Source organism: Numida meleagris, chromosome 1, assembly GCF_002078875.1.
Source record: "Numida meleagris isolate 19003 breed g44 Domestic line chromosome 1, NumMel1.0, whole genome shotgun sequence".
Lineage (NCBI taxonomy): Eukaryota > Metazoa > Chordata > Aves > Galliformes > Numididae > Numida > Numida meleagris.
The window spans coordinates 48,554,948-48,573,001 of NC_034409.1; the positions used below are offsets into that span (position 1 = coordinate 48,554,948).

Genomic DNA, 18,054 nt, shown 5'->3' on the forward strand with positions numbered 1-18,054 from the left:
TATTTGAGGTAAGCATGGACATGGCACTCGAGGACATGGTTTTGGTAGTGTTAGGTGATGGCTGGACTTGATGATCTTACAGATCTTTTCCAACCTAAATGATTCTGTAATTCTGTGATTATGTATTGGTGTCTTGTCTTTGGGAGTGAATAAGTCTGAACAGATCAATCTATTGTGCATGTTGGGATCCTGAAAGATGAAGCAATGTGGTAGTCTGCTGTTACTAGCAAGCTTGAGGGCCTCCATTCAGGATTGTGGTTGAATGTCTTTGGGACAAAAAAAGTGATTTGCACATTTAACTATGCCCGATTCCTGCTCAGCCCGGATTTTACAGACATGATCAGTCCTGGGCATCTCAGCTCTGGCATTGCCTTAATTCTCTACAGTGCTGCCCACGCCTCTGAGCTCATTTACTGATAGCCTATATTCTCAGGGGATCTAGCAGATAAACCGCAGTTTTCCACATCTCTCTCGAATTTACTTGTGCCGTGGCACATGTGTGAAAGCAAGCTGTTCATCTGCATCACCCCGTCCCCATGTCCTGTCAGGCTGCTGCTGGCCAGACCCAGCATACACAGCGGGAATGGTTTAATGGCAACAGGATGGGCAACTAATGGATGAGGTGCAAGACCACATCTTGCATTTCCACCCTGCTGCCCTGTCTGCGCCCTCCTCCTGTACTTGGTTGCCAGCTCCCTGGGGCAGAGCACGAGTCGGGCCCATCACTCATTGCAGCACAGCCCGAAGCCCACGCGGCACAGACAGCGGTGTGCCAGGAGCGCGCTGCTCTGCAGCAGCTGCGTCTGGTGCTGCTGAGGCTCGAGGCACTTCTCAGAAGCTATTTCTGTCCCTGTTTCAAGCTCAGGCTATTAACTGCCCTTTGAAATTTCCCCTTTGGTGTGTTTGTTTGTGATGTGCTTGTTTTTTGACTGTGGGACGTTTCTAAATTCTAAAATGAAGTAGGCAGGGGAAAGGCTGCAGGGCCACCACTCCCTGCCAGCCGCATGCAGCCACTTGAGGTTTGGAAACAGCTTTGACTTTGCACCACAGGACGCAGCTTCTGTTTATTTGCTCCTTGATAAGTGAAAGATCAAGGGATCCTCAGGTGCAAAACTGAACAGCTGAAGGCTGTTCTGGACTGCCTGGGAACAGCAAGCTGCCTGCCACCTGTGTTACCCTTTGCTCCTGTTTACTTCTGCGTGCAGCAGAATGTGCTGAAGTCAGGCAGCGTGGGGTGAACCTGCTTGCGGCATTGCAGCAGTGCCCACGGTGAACTGCCAAAGTGCAGGCAGCAAGTCCTGCTGTACAGGCTGGAGAGAGCTGGTGAGGGGTGGGTGCTTGTACCTAGTTACGCTGGCTGTGGACCAGCTCATTTTCATAGCTTTCTAACAAGGTGCAAACTGGGCAGTGATGCGAGCTGCTCTGTTATGTTCATGGTGTTGTGATCATAAAAATCATAGAATGACTTGCCTTGGAAGGGACTTCGATGATCATCCAGTTCCAACTCCCCTTCCGTGGGCAGGGTTGCCAACAGCTAGATCACACTGTGTCGAAGCTGCTGTGCTCCAGCACAGCTGTAACGCACCTGGTCTCATTCTGCCTGGTTTGGCCTGGTCTGCCCAAACCTCCACAATGGTGTCATTTCCACAGCTGCTTTCAGGTTTGCCATTGCTCCCTCTTGCCTCAAGCTCCTCTTCCTCCCCACGGTTCTGCCCCAGCATCCTGCTGGCCTTTTCCAGACTTTTTCATAAAATGTTTCAAGACCAGCCACCGAGCACTGAACAATGTGGTGCCAGTACGCACACAGCAATACCATGCTCAGGAATTAAGGCTGCTTCCCTGCCAAGGCAGAGCAGCCTTCGCACACCAGGGTAGCACAGCCTCTGGCTGGGTGGTGCTGGCCCTGCACGAGGAGGCTGCCTTCCCATGTCACACACAGGCTTGCATCCTGCAAACTGGTCATGCTGCAGGAGGAGCCGAAGTAACCTGTTCCTCATCCTCTCCTTAATGATGTAAACGCCTCCCACAATGCTTGCTACCTTTTGGAATGGTTATTTCTTACCTTTGCAGCTACCTGTTGATTCACATTCGTGTTTGAGCCTAAAATTCTCCTGGTGAAGCAGCAAAAGCTCTCCCATGTGTTGATCAAGGGAATGCATCCACGTACCATGGTGACCACCTAGGACAGCCTCCTCTGGTATGTGACAGGCTGAAAGTCAATTGAAAATGGAATATTTCTGCTGCTTAATTCTGTCCTGGATTGGACTTCAAAGCATGGGGACTGAGAGCTAATAAAAAAAAGGTTGTTAATCCTTCAACATTATCTGCTCACATGGCTCTCCTACAGAACAAGCCAGGTTTGCCAAGTATGACCTCAACTGAGGCGGTAACTGAGGTGGAAAAGCAAAAGGCTTGTTTTTGTAACAAAACTGATCAAATGTCACGTGGCAAATGGAACTGGAGATGGCAGCATGCTGCAAGATGAGAAGGAGACGCTTTAAGCTGTAAAAAAATAGATTCAACACTGAGAAAAATTAACCCATTTTCCCATAAAACTATGGAATAGTAAGAAAGGAGAGGCAGGACATTCCATGCAAACGCTTACACATCTGTCTCTTGTATTCTTTCCTCAAGGAAAGAATGATTTGACCTCAGATCCCCTGAAAAACCTGTACATGTGTTTCAACCGGCACGTGTCCCAGAACCCAGACTTTCCAGAGCAATATATGCACGGTACTTTAAAATGAGAGGGAGAGGAGGAGGGAGACCTCAGCATAACCACTGCCAGACGCTGTCCGAGCCTGCAGAAAGCCGCTAATGACAGCTCAGAGATGTGAATGATCTTATTTAACTTCACAGCATTTTTAATTTCAAGACACCATCTGAGCAGCACTACTGTTCAAAGAACGAGATGTGGCAGAACAGCACAGGGGGCTTTGTTCTCTTTCAGCTTTACACGCTTCACAGAAATAATCCACAGTGTGTGATTGTACTTGCATCTCTGAGTGGTTTGGGAGTGGGTGGCCACTACTGTTGTCCTCATGGAGATGGAAGAGCCGCATCTCACTCTCTGTGAAGAAATTCCTCTGTCGTTTCTGGCCCAGGCCAGGACAGTGGTAGGCACGCTGTGAGTTTTGCAGGTAGCAGTTTGGAGTGCCTAGGTTGCCACGTCCTCTCTGCATCTCTTCCACAGCTCACATGAGGCAAGGTCACCGAACTGCATGTGCTCCAGTGTATTTGTGAAATGAGGTTAAGCATAAAAAAAGTCACAGAGAAAAATATTTCTTCCTTAAGGTTTTATAAATATTTTAAACCTGGAACGTTTAAAAGTATAAATTACACAACTGATAAGTTAAGAAGCGCTGATGAGGAAAGGGGAGTCAACAATAACAAACCACAACACAGTGTCTCCCCATTCTGACCGCAGAGGTGTTCCACTGGAAGAGGCACTGTCTCTTCACATGCCTTCTGCATCCAGCGATGCTTGGCAAAACATTGGCAAACAGGGATACTGCTTATAAATCTTCGTCATCAAAGGTCTCCGTGCACCTCAGCATTACAGTCTCATAATCGAACTGAAGATCTTCTTCCTGAAACCACCCCAAAGCCAGCTAAGATTAAAAACCACAAAAGTTGACTGTGTTTCAAAGTGCTCGGTTGGTCAAGCGCTGACACGTGTTGGCTAACATGCCACGAGCCCTGCTTCTGCTCTGAAGCAGCAACCAGCACCTGTCAGTCAGCTGCTCGTGGTGCCTGATGGAGAATGTCTCAGATTCTCAACCAATTTTGATCTACAATCACAGGGCTTCACCCTGCCACTAACTACATCATTTAGACACACGTTACTGACCATGGTAGCAAGCAAATCAAATAACAGGCTCTGAGGATATGTGAGCTTCCTTGAGCCCCTAAATTGTACCGTCTTCAGGCTTTGCTGCTCTTTTAGCAACAGAAGGGAATGGTCTTCTTGACCATCTTACAGAGCACAAGTGACTCTTGAGCAATCGAAGTCTGGGACACAAAAGTGTTTGTGTCTGCAGACTTTGAAACAGCAAATGTACACAGTCCAACAACAGTGCTTTGTAACTGGGCAGCTAACTTCAAATGGCGTTAGCATGGAACTGGCATGTAATGGCCAGAAGAAAATCTGTTACCCCATCAGCTCTGCAGATGGAAGGGACACAGGCTGCCTTTCATATATCAGTCGGGCACACACCGGTGGCCCTGCTTTAGTACAGTACCTGCTGTTTGCTTCCGTATCATCGTCTGCTATATGTGTGCGTGGTGCATAAGGACACCACTTAATCCTTGGGATAGTTATGCCACCAGCACTGCCCAAACTCCTGGGCAAATGCACCAGCATCGGTACTGCATCGAGAGAATGGTCTGCAGGGATTCAGTCACACACACAAGGTAAGCAAGAAGGTCTCCTATCCAGGACCAGTCCAGGAGTCTTCAGTGCACTGAGTAACCCAGTGTCTGGGTTAAGTTGCATAGCCTACACTGAGCTCTGCTGCTGCCTGAGGTAGCGTTTCAAGCTAGCTGGAATGCTCCCTAGACCCACTCAGCTGCACTTCCATCTATTTGCACAAAGGTGGAGCTGAATTTCTGCTCAGAAAACCAAAAATTTGTCCATTGAATTTTCTTGCTTCTTGGCAGGACTCTAGATGCGCTGTTCCACAGTTACCTAAACCAAAACAGACTGTGATCTTTGCATCATCAGTACTATCTAGTCTGGGTAATTTCTGCTCACACTCCCTTTTTATTGTCTTATCACAGACAATTCAAAGTTCCTGAATAAAAAAAGTGCTCGGTCCTTCCAATTTGCTTCCAATTTGCAGCATTTCACTACCACCTACACCACTTCATCTGGGAGCTGTGAGATGGGCTTGGGCTCGCACACAGCAATACAGCATCAAGCAGGAGGGCAAAAGCAGCACTCAGCCAGGGAAGACATTCACAACTAGAAATGTGGTACCTTGCATAAAGTTATTCTTTCTTTTCCAGGCATCTTCATTTCACGGTCATTTACATAAACACAGAAAGAGCCTTGTTTTTATGCAGAACACAGTTATTCACAGACCAAATGGCTGTGTAAATCAGTGCTTGGTCTCTGACAATGGTCAAGGAGTGGATGTTTAAACAAGAAGTGCAAGCATTTTGCATGCACTGTGCTCTGTCTCTGTAATACACGCTCCTTCATTCTGGCACACGGTGCTGTGAGGATGTTCTAAATACAAAATCATATCTGGACCTTCATTTTTATTAACCGTCAACTGACTCACCCCTGGGGAGTTAACTCTGGTAATCTGCAACTTCTTAATATATTGTCTGTTCATTTCTTTGGGTGCTGTCTAGTTCTGGTGTTAAGAGGCAGTGGATAATCATTCTGCGCATCAAATCCAGACCACTTAGGATGAAAATGCTCTCATGTCACCCCTCAGACATTTTTTTTGCTGAAGAGTCCTACTCCAGTAGCTTCTGTTTAATACTTTTTGCTGGGTCTGATGTCATTCTCAGCACCCCTGTTAGTGCTAAGGGCTCCATGACATTGTAGGAACCAAGAGCCATGCAGAAATTGCTCTGTGATAAATTTAGACAGTGGTGCAACACTGCTGTCTGGTTCCTTGCGTTGTTGTTTTGGGTTTTGTTTGTTTGATTGTTGTCTCAATTACCCCTCATCACAAATGTTCTATTCTCTTTAAAGGAGGATCTGCTCAAGTAACAGAGACTGGGTGGAAGCTAGGTGATAGTAGAATATTGTGGAACAGTGGCCATTATAGAGGCACAATCTGAGCCAAAATAAGCATGTTCTTGCTGAAGGATCTCTCCTTTTCGGTCCTGTACCCATGTGCAAGTTCTCAGACACCTCCTTGGCAGGGGGACAGGAACAGGACTAACACTGCAAACACGATGATTTCTGGCTCAGTGAACCTGCACCAGTAGGCTGAAGTTAAGACACAGCACAGCAGCTGCTCTCTTTTAAGAGCTGTTCTCTTTCAAGAGCATAATTACCCTACTCTCAAGGTTTGCCAAACAGGGGCTCAGGGTAGGGAAGCTGGCACCAAGACAAAGCACAGGGTGGTCGCACTGAGCTCAGAATCAAGAGGCTGTGGGTTCTGAAGGGAACAGGCACTGTTTCATCAGCTTAGATGAGATCACTCAAGCTTTTCCACATGGAACATTCATGCAAACATTACTTTAAAAAATCCTTCATGTCATTTGCCATTTTGAGTAATATTCTAAGCAATAACAGCACCTCAAACCGTGCCTCTTGCAGAGGCAGTCCTACTGACCTGTGGAATGACATGTGCAGTGATAACCCCCAAGCTCTTGTTTTAATGATTCTGGACAATATGATCTGAAGCAAGGAAAATCTCTTTCTGACAGTGACAGAAATATACGGCTCCTTCTGTAAGGAACCGTTTGGCAAAGCTTACCTGGCAGAACTGTGTATTAGCAAAGAAAAGGCTTTTTAGGAAGTCAGTGATCTGCAGATAGAGTCTGTGGTCATCCTCTGGATTTTCAGAAATGCTGCTTGCAAATGATGAACTGAAAATGGAACAAGAAATTATATTTAATTTCCTCTTCCCTCTTATCCTCCTCCTCCTTACTTTCTCTCCTTCACATTTTACTTACAAATTAAAGATGACTTAAATTGTTTCCAAGACAAATCTGATAAGAAAGAGAATAGGTGAAAAAGACAGGAAGGAGTGGAGGTGTAGCCAGGAAATACTGTCTAAAAAGCGCATGAAAGATATCTAAGAACAGAGAACTGCAGTGTAAGAAACCACTACCACAACAAGGAGATGCACTGATACACTACAGCTGTGATAACACTGTTTTAGGGAAAGGGACACATCCATCATAACGGAGAGCAAAAACGGCCATTTGGCAGTGTATTTTGTAGGGTTGCTCAAAGAAACAACATTGACTTCTTTTGTAAAGTTTTTGAGAGAACACAATTAAAAATGTGGTCACAAAATCACACATCAGCTGTCACTGGCAAGTTCGTTCTCAGGTGATCAGTAACTTTGGCACTAGGGTCAGATACTCACTCTGGACCTCACCTCTATGCTCTCCCTGGGATCTTACAAAGCTCTGCCACCACACCTGTGTCCTGAACCACAAAGCACAGGGATACGATAGGAAAAAGAAGGGAACATAATAAATGCCGACTACTGAAATACTAATCTAATTTGGGGCTTAAGCCAGACTGCACAGACGATGGCAATACATTTGCAGTCTTAACAAACTTTGCTTTTTCTTGTTTCAAAAGCAAACAGTAGTTATGACCTAATAAATGTAACTCAACAGATACATGTTTTGTTAAGCTTTACAATATAAGCATATTTTGACGGACAGCCAGAACAATCTTATTTCTGGTCATGCTGTACTGGAAGTGCAATGTGGAATTACAGTGAAAAAGAAAAGATTCACACTAAAGAGCTCTCTAAATATGGAAAAATAAGTAGATGGATTAAAAAAAATAAATTAAAACACTGTTTGCAAAGAGAAAAAAAAATCTAACCAAGACTAAGTAGCAAGAATATGTAAGAGATGAATCAGAATGCGATTTTCTTCTTGAAGAGAAAAACCTTTTAATGCTTTGGTCTACTGGGAAAATCAAAGGCAGTGCTAGTTTTGTATCTGACGTGTTCTTTCTAAGGTAACTGTGATCTGACCTGCAGAGGAAAGAGATAGGTCTTGTGTTTCTTTGATCTTACTGCTCAGGCCAACCACACTTTAGCTTGATCATCTCTTTCTGATGGTATTAGAGTACTTGAACAAGATTATGGGAGACAATGTTAAAAAAAAAGAAAAAGATTATTTTTGTCTCATTAAATGAGGGTATAGTTAATTGTCTAGGGAGTGCCTCATGGTCATCACAGACCTTGTAAGTGAGAAATAAGGAAAACATTAGAAATCTTGTAATTTGAAAAGACAGAAAGCTATGCAACGTGGAGAAGAAAATGGGAAGAGTTTATCTAATTATCCAGAATCCAGGACTCCTCCTGGACTTTCCAAGAAGAATCACTTATTAAGAGTGCCTGGTTATCTCAAAGTGACTGGGCACTCCTTCACTAGGAATGTTCCTGGTTCTGCTGTAAATGCCTATTCATCATTTCATTTGTACACCCGAAGAGGCAGTACTACAGTGAGCACAACTGCTGCATGCTACTATTTTAACCATTTACTACAAGTTAGGCACAAAAGAGAGTGCTCAGCTATTGACTTACTCTACAGCAAACTTGCTGTGGAGCACTGACTGTCAGCTATTGAGTTATTCCATCTAGTAAAAGGGTGGGTTTATAATTTACCTCTGGCTAGACAATCCCCGAGTCTCATTTGTTTCAAGGAAACTAGCAGCAACATCAAACGCATCTTCAAACGTTACCTGTCAGAGAAAACACTTTGGATGTCAGCATATCCAGCCATTTAAAGAGTTTTACCTAGGGAACAGTTTGTAATAATGAAATCTTAAGAAGTACAATATTTTTTTTCTTTCCATTTAACAGCTAATGTTTACTTCTACAGAAATCTACAGGGTTTTGCTGATACAGGAATAAGAAGGAGAAACTATTTTATAACTCAGAATGCAAGATCAGTCCATTCCCTGTGCTTCAGCTTCCAAGAATTAGACTTAGCCTGTCTCCCAAAGCATCAATAAGAACATGAATTGTAACAGTGCTTTCCAGACTTGACTTTGGCCGTTGCGCTGTGTATGGCTAGAGACCACAGCTGTACCAGCCATTCTCCATAAATCCCATTCCAGTGTATGACTTGGCTTACAAAGGAGTTCGGATTCTCCATGTGACAGACCAATAACCTCATTAGTTCACTCTGCCATCACGTTCTTCACACATTTTCTGTGCCCGAAAATACAATACGTGCAACATCCCCACCACATTTCCTAAGCAGGTCAGTGGTACAAATTGCTAAGCGTCCTGTGACTCAAAAGAGCCTGTCAATGCAATTTACTTATCTGCTAAAGGTGAACCCTTGGCCTTCCCTTGCAACTAATAAAATTATACACTTCTCTGAGCAGCTAGTTGCTTAAGCAATCAATGCTTAATCGGGAACAGTTTATGGAGAGTTGGCTGTTATTTAATCTCTTTTTTCACATGCACCCGTCTATACACTCACTGAATTCTTGGCTCTACAGAAATGCATGGAATAGGCAGCCATCAGCCCTGTATCACTGGAACTGGTCTACAAATACTTTATCTTTGCTACCAACTGCTCTGATTTCTGAAAAAAAAAAACCAAACCCAAAAACAACAAATAAAAAAAAAGCAACCAGGCAAAAACACACAGGTCTTAGGAATCCGGGCATCTCTTCTGGGTACAGATCATCCGTCGTGCAACTGCATAATCCTTGTATTTGCTCCCCACCCCACAGCAAGTTAGACCAAATTTAACTGTTACTTAGCACAGAAATCCACAGGTCAGCAGAGACTGCCAGGGTTGCTGCCATGGCACTCCTACAGCTTGATGTCTATCTTACCGAGAGAGAAGTCAACGCAGACATTTACTCAAAGGCTGTTTGTTGTTTCCACTTATGCATTCAAGTGGTCTTGGGAAAGCTTAATTAAAACTACTGTATGTTCTCTAATTAAAAGCTGCAGAGCCAATTAGCGACTGGAGGACTGGAGCTTTAGGGGCAGAGGATACGTGTTACTGAGCACTTACTTCCTCTGGTGTGGAGACCAAGGAACCACTGGCTTCCTCACTGTTACCTCCACTGTCCCTCACATCACCAACAGTGCACGCAGGCTCTTGGCAAGCATCCGTAGGATCCAGGTGGAAATCCCTCTGGCTATAGTACTGCAAGATGCTGTCTCTCCTTTCTTCTGAAAACTCTTGCCAGAGGTGTGAAATAGCCGTGGAGACCACAGGAAGAGGCGCCTCCTCAGCGCAAACAATTCCATGCTCTCTCAGTAGGTCTACTGTGTGCTTATAAAAATACAGGTACCTGAAAGGACAAGGAGCATCTCAAGAGCAAGCTATCCAACTACTGTCAATCAGTGTGGAGGGACAAGACATCCTATGATGGTAGAACTGCCAAAGGTTCGACTTGGTTGCAACTTAGGCCACGGTCAATGCTGAGTTGCCATTGCAAAGTATGTGGTGAATATGACCTTCGCCCTTACACAAGATGCAGTTTCTCCTGTCAGTTTTGGAAGACCTACAACTGCAAGGAACCACTGCAAAGCACTGCACTACAGATGGTAGCAGACACTGTACATAACCAGGCTGAGAAACTGAGCCCCCTGGAGCGCTCCTCCTGCAGAGGCTCTGATCTGCCCTGAGCTCAGCACACTGGGTGAGGAAACTTCCCTGGGGTGGAAGGACTGCTTGGTATTTAGAAGCTAAGCCAAGGATGTAATTAGCATGACCTCAGAATTGTGGAACTGTGATTGATCTTTGCAGATAAGTAACTATTGTGCAATGCTTGTTGCTAAACAACTGAACTGACACCTTAACAGCCCTCTCCAACAAAGCAGCTATGCTCAACAGTTGTAGTATTATCTAGAAAGATTGTGACATAATCACAGCCATCAACAGGGGAGGAGGGAGTAGCTGTGATTCAAAACGACTTCACTGACTTCTCCCTCCGAGACCTCATACAATTTCTGAACACTGCCCAAAACCACCAGAGAAGTTTAGCAACACTGCTCTGCCAAGATTTCATCTGCAAAGGGCAGGCTTCAGCCAGAGCCTCAGCAGGGCTGCCTCAGAACAGAAGCTCCACGCTGCTGCAGGCTGTACTCATCACACAGGCAAACCTCACGCTGGCTTTTCTTAAAATTTTGCACACTTGCCTTTGTATCCTGAGGTTCTTGCACCGCAAGTCACTTCTTACACTTCTGGTGTTGCAGTGCCCTAAAAACTCTTGGCTGAGGTCATACCCTGATGTATTAGGTACTATACATGCAGATAGAAAGAAAGACAGCACCCTGGGCCTGGAAGCTCTGACTATTGTAGATAAGGGAGCTCAGTTCTTACATCTGAGGAACTGCATTCCCAAGACTGACTTCTGTGAGGCCTGTAGTGAAACTGGCAATTCAGCATTAATGCTGGAATTTCAAGCTGGAGACTAAAACACAGAAAGAGCTTGCCTCTTCTGTTAGCACTGTGTGGCACAGTGAGCCAGGGACGATAATGCCTACTTTAGAAAGTAGCACTGAAGGTTATTTTATGTTTATTAAATGATCAGAGCTTCTCAGATGAAAATAACATGTTCAAAGGCAGGAGTAAAAAGGAAGAGAATAAAGAGCAGTCATTGTTTCTTGGTTTGACTGGGCTCAGAATGATTCCATTCAGAATGATTGGAAGATGTCCCAATTAAGCACATTTCCTGGCTAACCGAACTGCTGCATGAGACATTAACCAAAAAGAATTTTGTCTATGTATTATTATTTTAGTAAACCAGTATTGAAAATCTTAAAATAATCCCACATGCAAACACAAACACGTTTAACCTTCCATATCCATGCTCTGAAGTTTTTCTGCCGTTGCTGGACACAAAAATACTGTAAGGGAGGCAAGCATTGTTACGTCAGCTATTGCCCTCACCAAGAATTCTGAACATCCAGCTCCAAATGAAGGATCTGGAGTTTCTCTAACAGAATATGAATCACCATTAGACTGCTTTGCTAAAGAAATTAAGTTTGAACAAACCACGAGCCAACAGTTGCCTTCCCAGCTGGAAGGAGATGACCACATTTTGCACAGCATGAGATACTGGGTAGTCCCACCACTGCAGGACATGGCAAAAGATACTCTCTGTAGAAGCTCAGTGCATTTCTGATGCTGCTCAAATAACGTGATTAGACTTATCACTGAGAAGCTGTTGTTTTCTTTGCCGCTGTTTCATGCCCATTACCACTGATCATTTTGTAAGAAGAATTAGCTACAAACCAACTGCAGGTTGCAATAAAACTGCAGGGTAAATGCCAAGACTGCATGCAGTGCTGCAAAGGCCGTGGTCCACCTCATCAGTGAAGAAGGGGAAAGACAGGTGTTTATGGCCCTGTTGTGCAGCCTTTGATGAAGTAGGACTTACGTCCCCCGGAAAATCCTCAGTCTGCACATTTCAAGGTCTTGCAAATGATACCTTACTACAACCATCTCCAAATCTTAGAGGAGCAAAAAGCAGGCACAGCAGCAGTAGGCTGGTGCCATCTGCTGGCAGAGCTGCGGTCTCGTTTTGATGAAGAACCTCAATAATCCCTGAGAAAATTATTTAAAAAAACCACCAGTTCAAAAACAAATAAACAAAAAATTGCCTACGTTTTTACTTATGGCTGTGAAGCTCTGGAGGAGGACGCCAGCTATAGCTGTGGCTTCTCCTGCACTGCATATTCTTAACTCTGGGACGATTAGCATCTGTGACCCCTACAGTACATCCTAGTGCTATTTGAGAGCAAGGGGAAGAATGTGATGAACACTCAGTTTTAAGAGACTAATAACACTGAAAAAACAGAACATTTACCATCAGAATCCCAGATTAAAATACATGGACCACTGAGAAGGAAGGCAACGGTGTCCGATTTTTAGTTCCTGTGTCAGGCACTTGGCTGACCCCAAAGAGGGTTACAGATGGGCACCTTCTGGCTGTAGCACACTCATAAGCACTTATGTTCCCCTCCTCTCTCTCCGTGTTGCAATCATATGGAGGAGTACTTCCTGATGTCTTCCAAACCTACTCCAACCACTACAGGTTGAGTCCTGAATTATTTCCCCTTGTTTCCTCCAGTCCTACACTGCTCTGATCCTCCAAACAAGTACTCCAAGCTGCCAGGAGCTAAGCATCCATCTGTGGAAGGGACAACAGTGCCCCAGGTTCTCATACCAATATCAGGCAGGACAGCCATCACTTGGGGGGGGGGGGGGGAACTATCTGCCCACACCTACCTACCTGCAGTTCTGCAGCTCCCCTGGAACACGTACAGCCAGCCACTGCAAGTTTCATCTGGTGCAGCAATTCCTGTGCTCCTCAAACATAGCCCCACTGTGGGGATACAACTTGATAGTGGTACTGATGCCATAAGCACACACGGACGTACACCTGAGGAAGTCATGCTGCTTGAATAAACTCCCATTTCATCTGGGTTAAACCACTTGCCTGTCGAACTGCTACTGTTAGCAGGCATGTTGCAGCTCACTCTACAGGGCACTGGACAGCGGTAAAGCATGTCCATGCTGTGACTGACACACTTGAAACAATTTTTTTCCTCTTTCTTGAGAATGAGTGGGAGAGCTGGGGGCTGATACCACGCTAGGTGTCCATTCACGTGCCAGCCACAGCTCCAGCTTCACCACCAGCAGGGCCAAAGTTGCTGGTACGAGGCTTTTGCAAGGCTCCATGCACAGCAGTGACTGGATGCAGTGTTTACGCAAATAGATGAAAAAAAAAAAACAAACCTGAAGGCATCTTGGGGTGCACCTACCGTTCAAATTCCACCAGATCTGGGGATGAAGTGTCTGGGTACTGGATAAATCCTGGCTTTCTGTCCTCTTCCATTGTTTGTTTTTCACATTCTTGCATCAAATACCAGACGGCAGAATCACTCTCACTCACAGCTTCCGAGGGCAAGTCAGTGCTGAAAAGAACACACAGGGGAAAAAAAGCCACATGAACAACTTCTTAACTGGATTAATAATGTCTCTGTCATGGTCACTCCAGAGTCCAGGGCCATTCTCCCCAGCAAGCTTTTCCCCTGTCCTTTTGCTCTGCAGGCAAATAAGAAGTCTGTGGTGGAGATGAGCTGCATAGGAGGCAAAGGAAATACAAACAGCGTGTTCATGCACTGTGTGAGATTACAGGGGTCCACAAGAAATCTCTTCATCTTTTCCTCATGATGAAAGGCCTCTCCTTGGCCAGTAACAATGACAAAGAGGCTCAGAGGCACCGGGATGGAAGCAAATGCAAAGTATTATCATCTTCCCTTGACTGGTTTAAGCCCTTACCTGTGATTGCTGAAGTGCCTCTTGACATATTCTTCCCTGACTTCCTCCAGGCTGGACGGGTTCCCATCCTCCAGGCTGAAGGACTCTGTTGTCAGCAGAAAGGCAGCTGTCACACTGCTGGGGAGTTTGGCTTCCCTCTCATCCTCAGTCCCAATCAAGCAGAATAATCCTGACAACTGGTCCTTCAGGAGCCAGAACTCTTCATTAGGCAAAAGCGATGCGAGATGCAACACCTCTGCCTCCCCTGTAATATCACTACCACTACTGGGAGCTTCTGATTGTTGAGGAACTCAGATGCCCTCCTTCATAACATCGGTGTGACAGAACTGATGGTGAAAACAATCAGCAAATTGAAAGTCCCAACAAGAACACGCACTAGTCAATACAATATCTCATGACTGCCATGTAATAAGCAAATTGCACGTAAAAACCCTGGACAACCAACGCTGTCATTCAGCAGCAGTATGAATTTTATGTATATGCAAGTAAATACAAGGGGAGATTAACTTCAAAACTCTCCTCAGCCACCCCACTGCTTGTGAAGCCTTCAGATTTCTCTGTCAAATAACTCCTCCTACCTATGGCTGCCTTTTATGGCGTTTACCCAAGGATGTGAGTTCATAGACTTCACTTAAGTACTATGACTTGTAATTGATGCAAATCACTGGAGGCCCAAGTTGCACAAATAGCAACGCCTTTTCTAGCTCACCATATTCTGGATATGTGAAGGGACATAAAAATAAGTCCAAAGGCTCTACCCATCAGCCTCCAGTCCTGCTTGCTGCCACCGGAGTGAGTGGGCAGCACCAGAGAGCAGCAGGCATGCTGGTGAGGGCAGGGAGTGCATGAGCATGACCTGCCAAACTGAAAGCAAAACTAACAAAACAAACCACAGCACCTCTTACCTGCTCCTATGGGAGTAAATTCTTAACTAAAGACTTCCATTTACCAGACTTTTGGGAGGAAACTCTCAACAGATTCTCTCTCCTTTTCCCCTAACTCAGACCAAAGCCTGCAGTTCTGGAGTTCCAGCTCTGGCTGTGCTAGATGTGGAGTGCTGGGTGTGTGTGACAGTTCTGACTGGCACTGTGCTGAGGCTGGAAGAGGCACACCTGTTCCTGCAGCCTATGCATGTGGCTTGGGCGGGGGTTGGTGGGGACCCTGCCTGCTGCCTAGGGCAGCAGAAATTAGTTGTGTCCTTCCTCCAGCAGGGAGGGCTGGGGATGGCCGTGGTTCTGAGGGACAGTGCTAACTGGGCTGATGACATTTGTGCTACAAATAAAGCATTAAAGTCTAATGCTTAACGGGAGCAGCCATGCGTCTGTCTGTCTCTACTTAAACTGTCCGAGGCAAATACTTGCGTACAGTACCTTTCATCTTCAGCAAAGAACTCAAGGTTTGCTCCAGCTCCTGGATATATTTCTTAGCCTTACGCAAAACCTGATACTAAACACAAAAAGAAATCAGAACCGATTGCTCTCTGCTCTGACTGAATTCATGTTTCAACAAGACTTAGTTGCTTTCTTCATTTTTTTCTTCATTTTGACCCTCAGTTATTTCCATGTGTCTGAGAAAACGACTGTGATGTATCACCAGCTACCTGTAGCCTTATAAAGAGGGAAAAGAACTAAGAGCAAAGTTAAATACAGAATATAAATATTCTACAATATAAATATGTTATGCAATAGATGCACATAATGCCTAGTCACAGAGCCATTTGCTACTTAAGTCGCATCTTTTATCAGCAGCTGTTCTTGTTTGGATCATTATCTTCTTGGAGCATGTCCAGAAACACCATGCTGCAGCACATCCTCCTGGACATCTACCAGCTTTAGGTGCAAGACTTTATAATTCACCTCTCCTGAGAATTTTGCTAGGAGAAACCCTTGCCATGTTTTACTCTTAGCTGCACTGATGTGAGCTGGAACAGCTTCAGCATTGTAGATCATTCCTCCATTGCAGCATAACAAAGAACATATGGCCAATGCTTTTCAACACAGCCATCTAAAAATTGCTTCTAGATTTATAGGATCAGTGGGACCACCCAGGCGCCTCAGACAGGAGGTCTCTCTTGCAGAGCTTTCACACCAGATACCTTAGCAAGGCACTAAGCACTAGAATTAGGGGTAAACTTCTGCAGTTAGGCCCTTGCCCCCAAAAGTCATGTGTCAGGCACATGATACTACCAAAGGGTAGTTCAAAGAATTGGTTCATTAAGACAGGCCAGACAGATCAGACAAAGCAAGTATCTGTTTAGCCTTAGTTCTGAAGTCATGGTGACTTCAGCTTAACTCGCATCTCCTTCAGAATATGGCGAACTGAACTCTTACCTCAAGCGTCATAGGGGGTAAGGGTCTCAGCCCCAGACAGCAGCACTTTGCATGCTTAGAATCTCAAGGCACTTTACAAGGATGATTCCTGTCCTAAACAGCCATTATCCTCTCTGGAAAACTGAAAGCGACCAATCTAAATGAGTTGGTGACACAGCTGAGGAATCCTGATGGTTACTCCTCTACCTTGAGTATGGTACTATCCAACTTTTCAGTAGTGTTTTTAGTTCATTTATTTATTTTTTTAATAAATAGTTTCTTATTTTAGTAGAGGCCAGTAGGCCAGAGGGTTTTTTTCCCCCATCTTATTCTTTCAGTGTCTTGGATACAGAATGCACCTCATAAACTGAATGAATTACTCCCTTCCTTGGAACTTACTCTGTCCCTAAACTCACTCCTCCCAGTTTCATACCAAAACACTGTGAAATCGAGGTCATTAAATCATAGGATCCTTTGATTTGCAACCAAAACACAGCTAAGAACGAACTACAAAATTTCCCTGAGAAAAGTGTGGGCAAGCCACATGATAAACCCATGACACAGAGACTACTAAGCAAGTTGATCACGATGAGCTGGCAGCTGCAAAACAAAAGGGATCCAGGAACGCTGCACAGAGTGAAATTACACACGTGCTGCCATCTCTCAGGATCCCAATAGATAAACTGAAGCACACGTCTATGACATGATGCGCCATCCCTGGAAGCGTTCAAGGCCAGGTTGGATGGGGTCCTGGGCAGCCTGACCTGGGGGGTGGCAGCACTGCCCATGGCAGGGGGGTGGAAACAGGTGACCTTTGAGGTCCCTTCCTCAAGCCGTTCTATGACAGCGACAGATAGGAGAAAAGCAGCCACTGCCCCGCACCTTGGAGGCCGGGCTGTCTGACTGGGATAGCACCGTCTCCTGCAGGCTGCTGAAGAGTCTCGCCAGCACCGCCCGTTGCTGGGCCTGTGCCAGGCGTCTGCGGGCGGCACGGGGCTCCACCTCCTGCAGCTGTGCCCGGGGAGTGGGCTGCGCTCCTGCACGGGGCTCACCGCAGCCACCCGCTGCCTCCATCAGCGGCTGCAACGCAACGGGGGTTCGTGCTGGGTAAAGCGAAGGAAATACGCAAGCACCGCCATGCATTCTGCAGCGGGAAGCGATGGTGTTTGCCTGAGGAATGCTGTCTGCAGGCTCTGACTAAACCCTGAGCTCTTGCTAACCTCACACGGTGGCACCCCACCTCCTGCCCTGTCCCTGTAGGGGTAACCCATTCCCACAGGATGCTGGGGCTGATGCCGCTAAATGGCGGCCTTCTTTGCAGCACCATCTTACCCCAGTTCACCATGAAGAGGTGCAGATCCTCGCCCAGCGGGGGCTGGCAGCTCTGAGGACAGGTCAGCTTCCCTATCCCCTCACACCGCCCTGCCCTTCCCTGCGGCCCACTGAGGGGAAGCTCCCCAAAACTGGCCCACTGCCCCCCGTTACCGATCACAGGTATTGCCTATGGATAAGACCAACTCCCGCCCCTGCCGTTCCGCCAAGAGCTGGGGGTGGGAGGGGCGAAGCAGGAGTGGAGCAGCCAGCGCGGTCCCGCAGGCGACGACAGCCGCCCCCGAGCACCAAGCTCCCCGCCCACGCCCGTCCTGCCCCACCCATGACCGCCGCGCCTCTGCCCGCCCGCGCCCAGCAACACGAGCCGCACGTGGAAGCCAGCCAATGGGGACGCAGCTCGAGCCCGGCGGCGGCCAATGGGAGCGAGAGAAAAACG

At 46.1% G+C, this 18,054-nt stretch overlaps 1 protein-coding gene across 7 annotated transcripts; it reads right to left on the reverse strand.

Annotated features, from left to right (window-relative positions):
* STRA8 (stimulated by retinoic acid 8) lies at positions 2,842-18,021 on the reverse strand. 7 transcript variants are annotated; one of them, XM_021414401.1, is made up of 9 exons: positions 17,772-18,021; positions 17,169-17,366; positions 15,348-15,423; positions 13,978-14,062; positions 13,458-13,610; positions 9,694-9,976; positions 8,322-8,398; positions 6,441-6,552; positions 2,842-3,590 (listed from the first exon to the last, which is right to left on the reverse strand). In XM_021414401.1, the coding sequence occupies exons 2-9, from the start codon at positions 17,358-17,360 to the stop codon at positions 3,516-3,518; spliced, it is 1,053 nt and encodes a 350-aa protein (XP_021270076.1). In that variant the 5' UTR covers positions 17,361-17,366; positions 17,772-18,021; the 3' UTR covers positions 2,842-3,515. The 7 variants fall into 7 exon arrangements, with proteins under 7 accessions (XP_021270076.1, XP_021270155.1, XP_021269996.1 ...); XM_021414480.1 differs by lacking the exon at positions 17,169-17,366 and adding an exon at positions 16,308-16,428 and having other exon boundaries at positions 17,619-18,021; XM_021414321.1 differs by having other exon boundaries at positions 17,619-18,021.

What these genes read in the sequence shown, in the direction of transcription:
- STRA8 (XM_021414239.1), bottom strand. Translation starts at nt 17,429, where the DNA reads ATGCATGGCGGTGCTTGCGTATTTCCTTCGCTTTACCCAGCACGAACC. An exon ending in TTCTTTGCTGAAGATGAAAG is followed by an intron (nt 14,063 to 15,347) that starts GTACTGTACGCA and finishes TGCTGACAACAG; the next exon opens with AGTCCTTCAGCCTGGAGGAT. An exon ending in CTAATACACAGTTCTGCCAG is followed by an intron (nt 3,591 to 6,440) that starts GTAAGCTTTGCC and finishes GGGTGGTTTCAG; the next exon opens with GAAGAAGATCTTCAGTTCGA.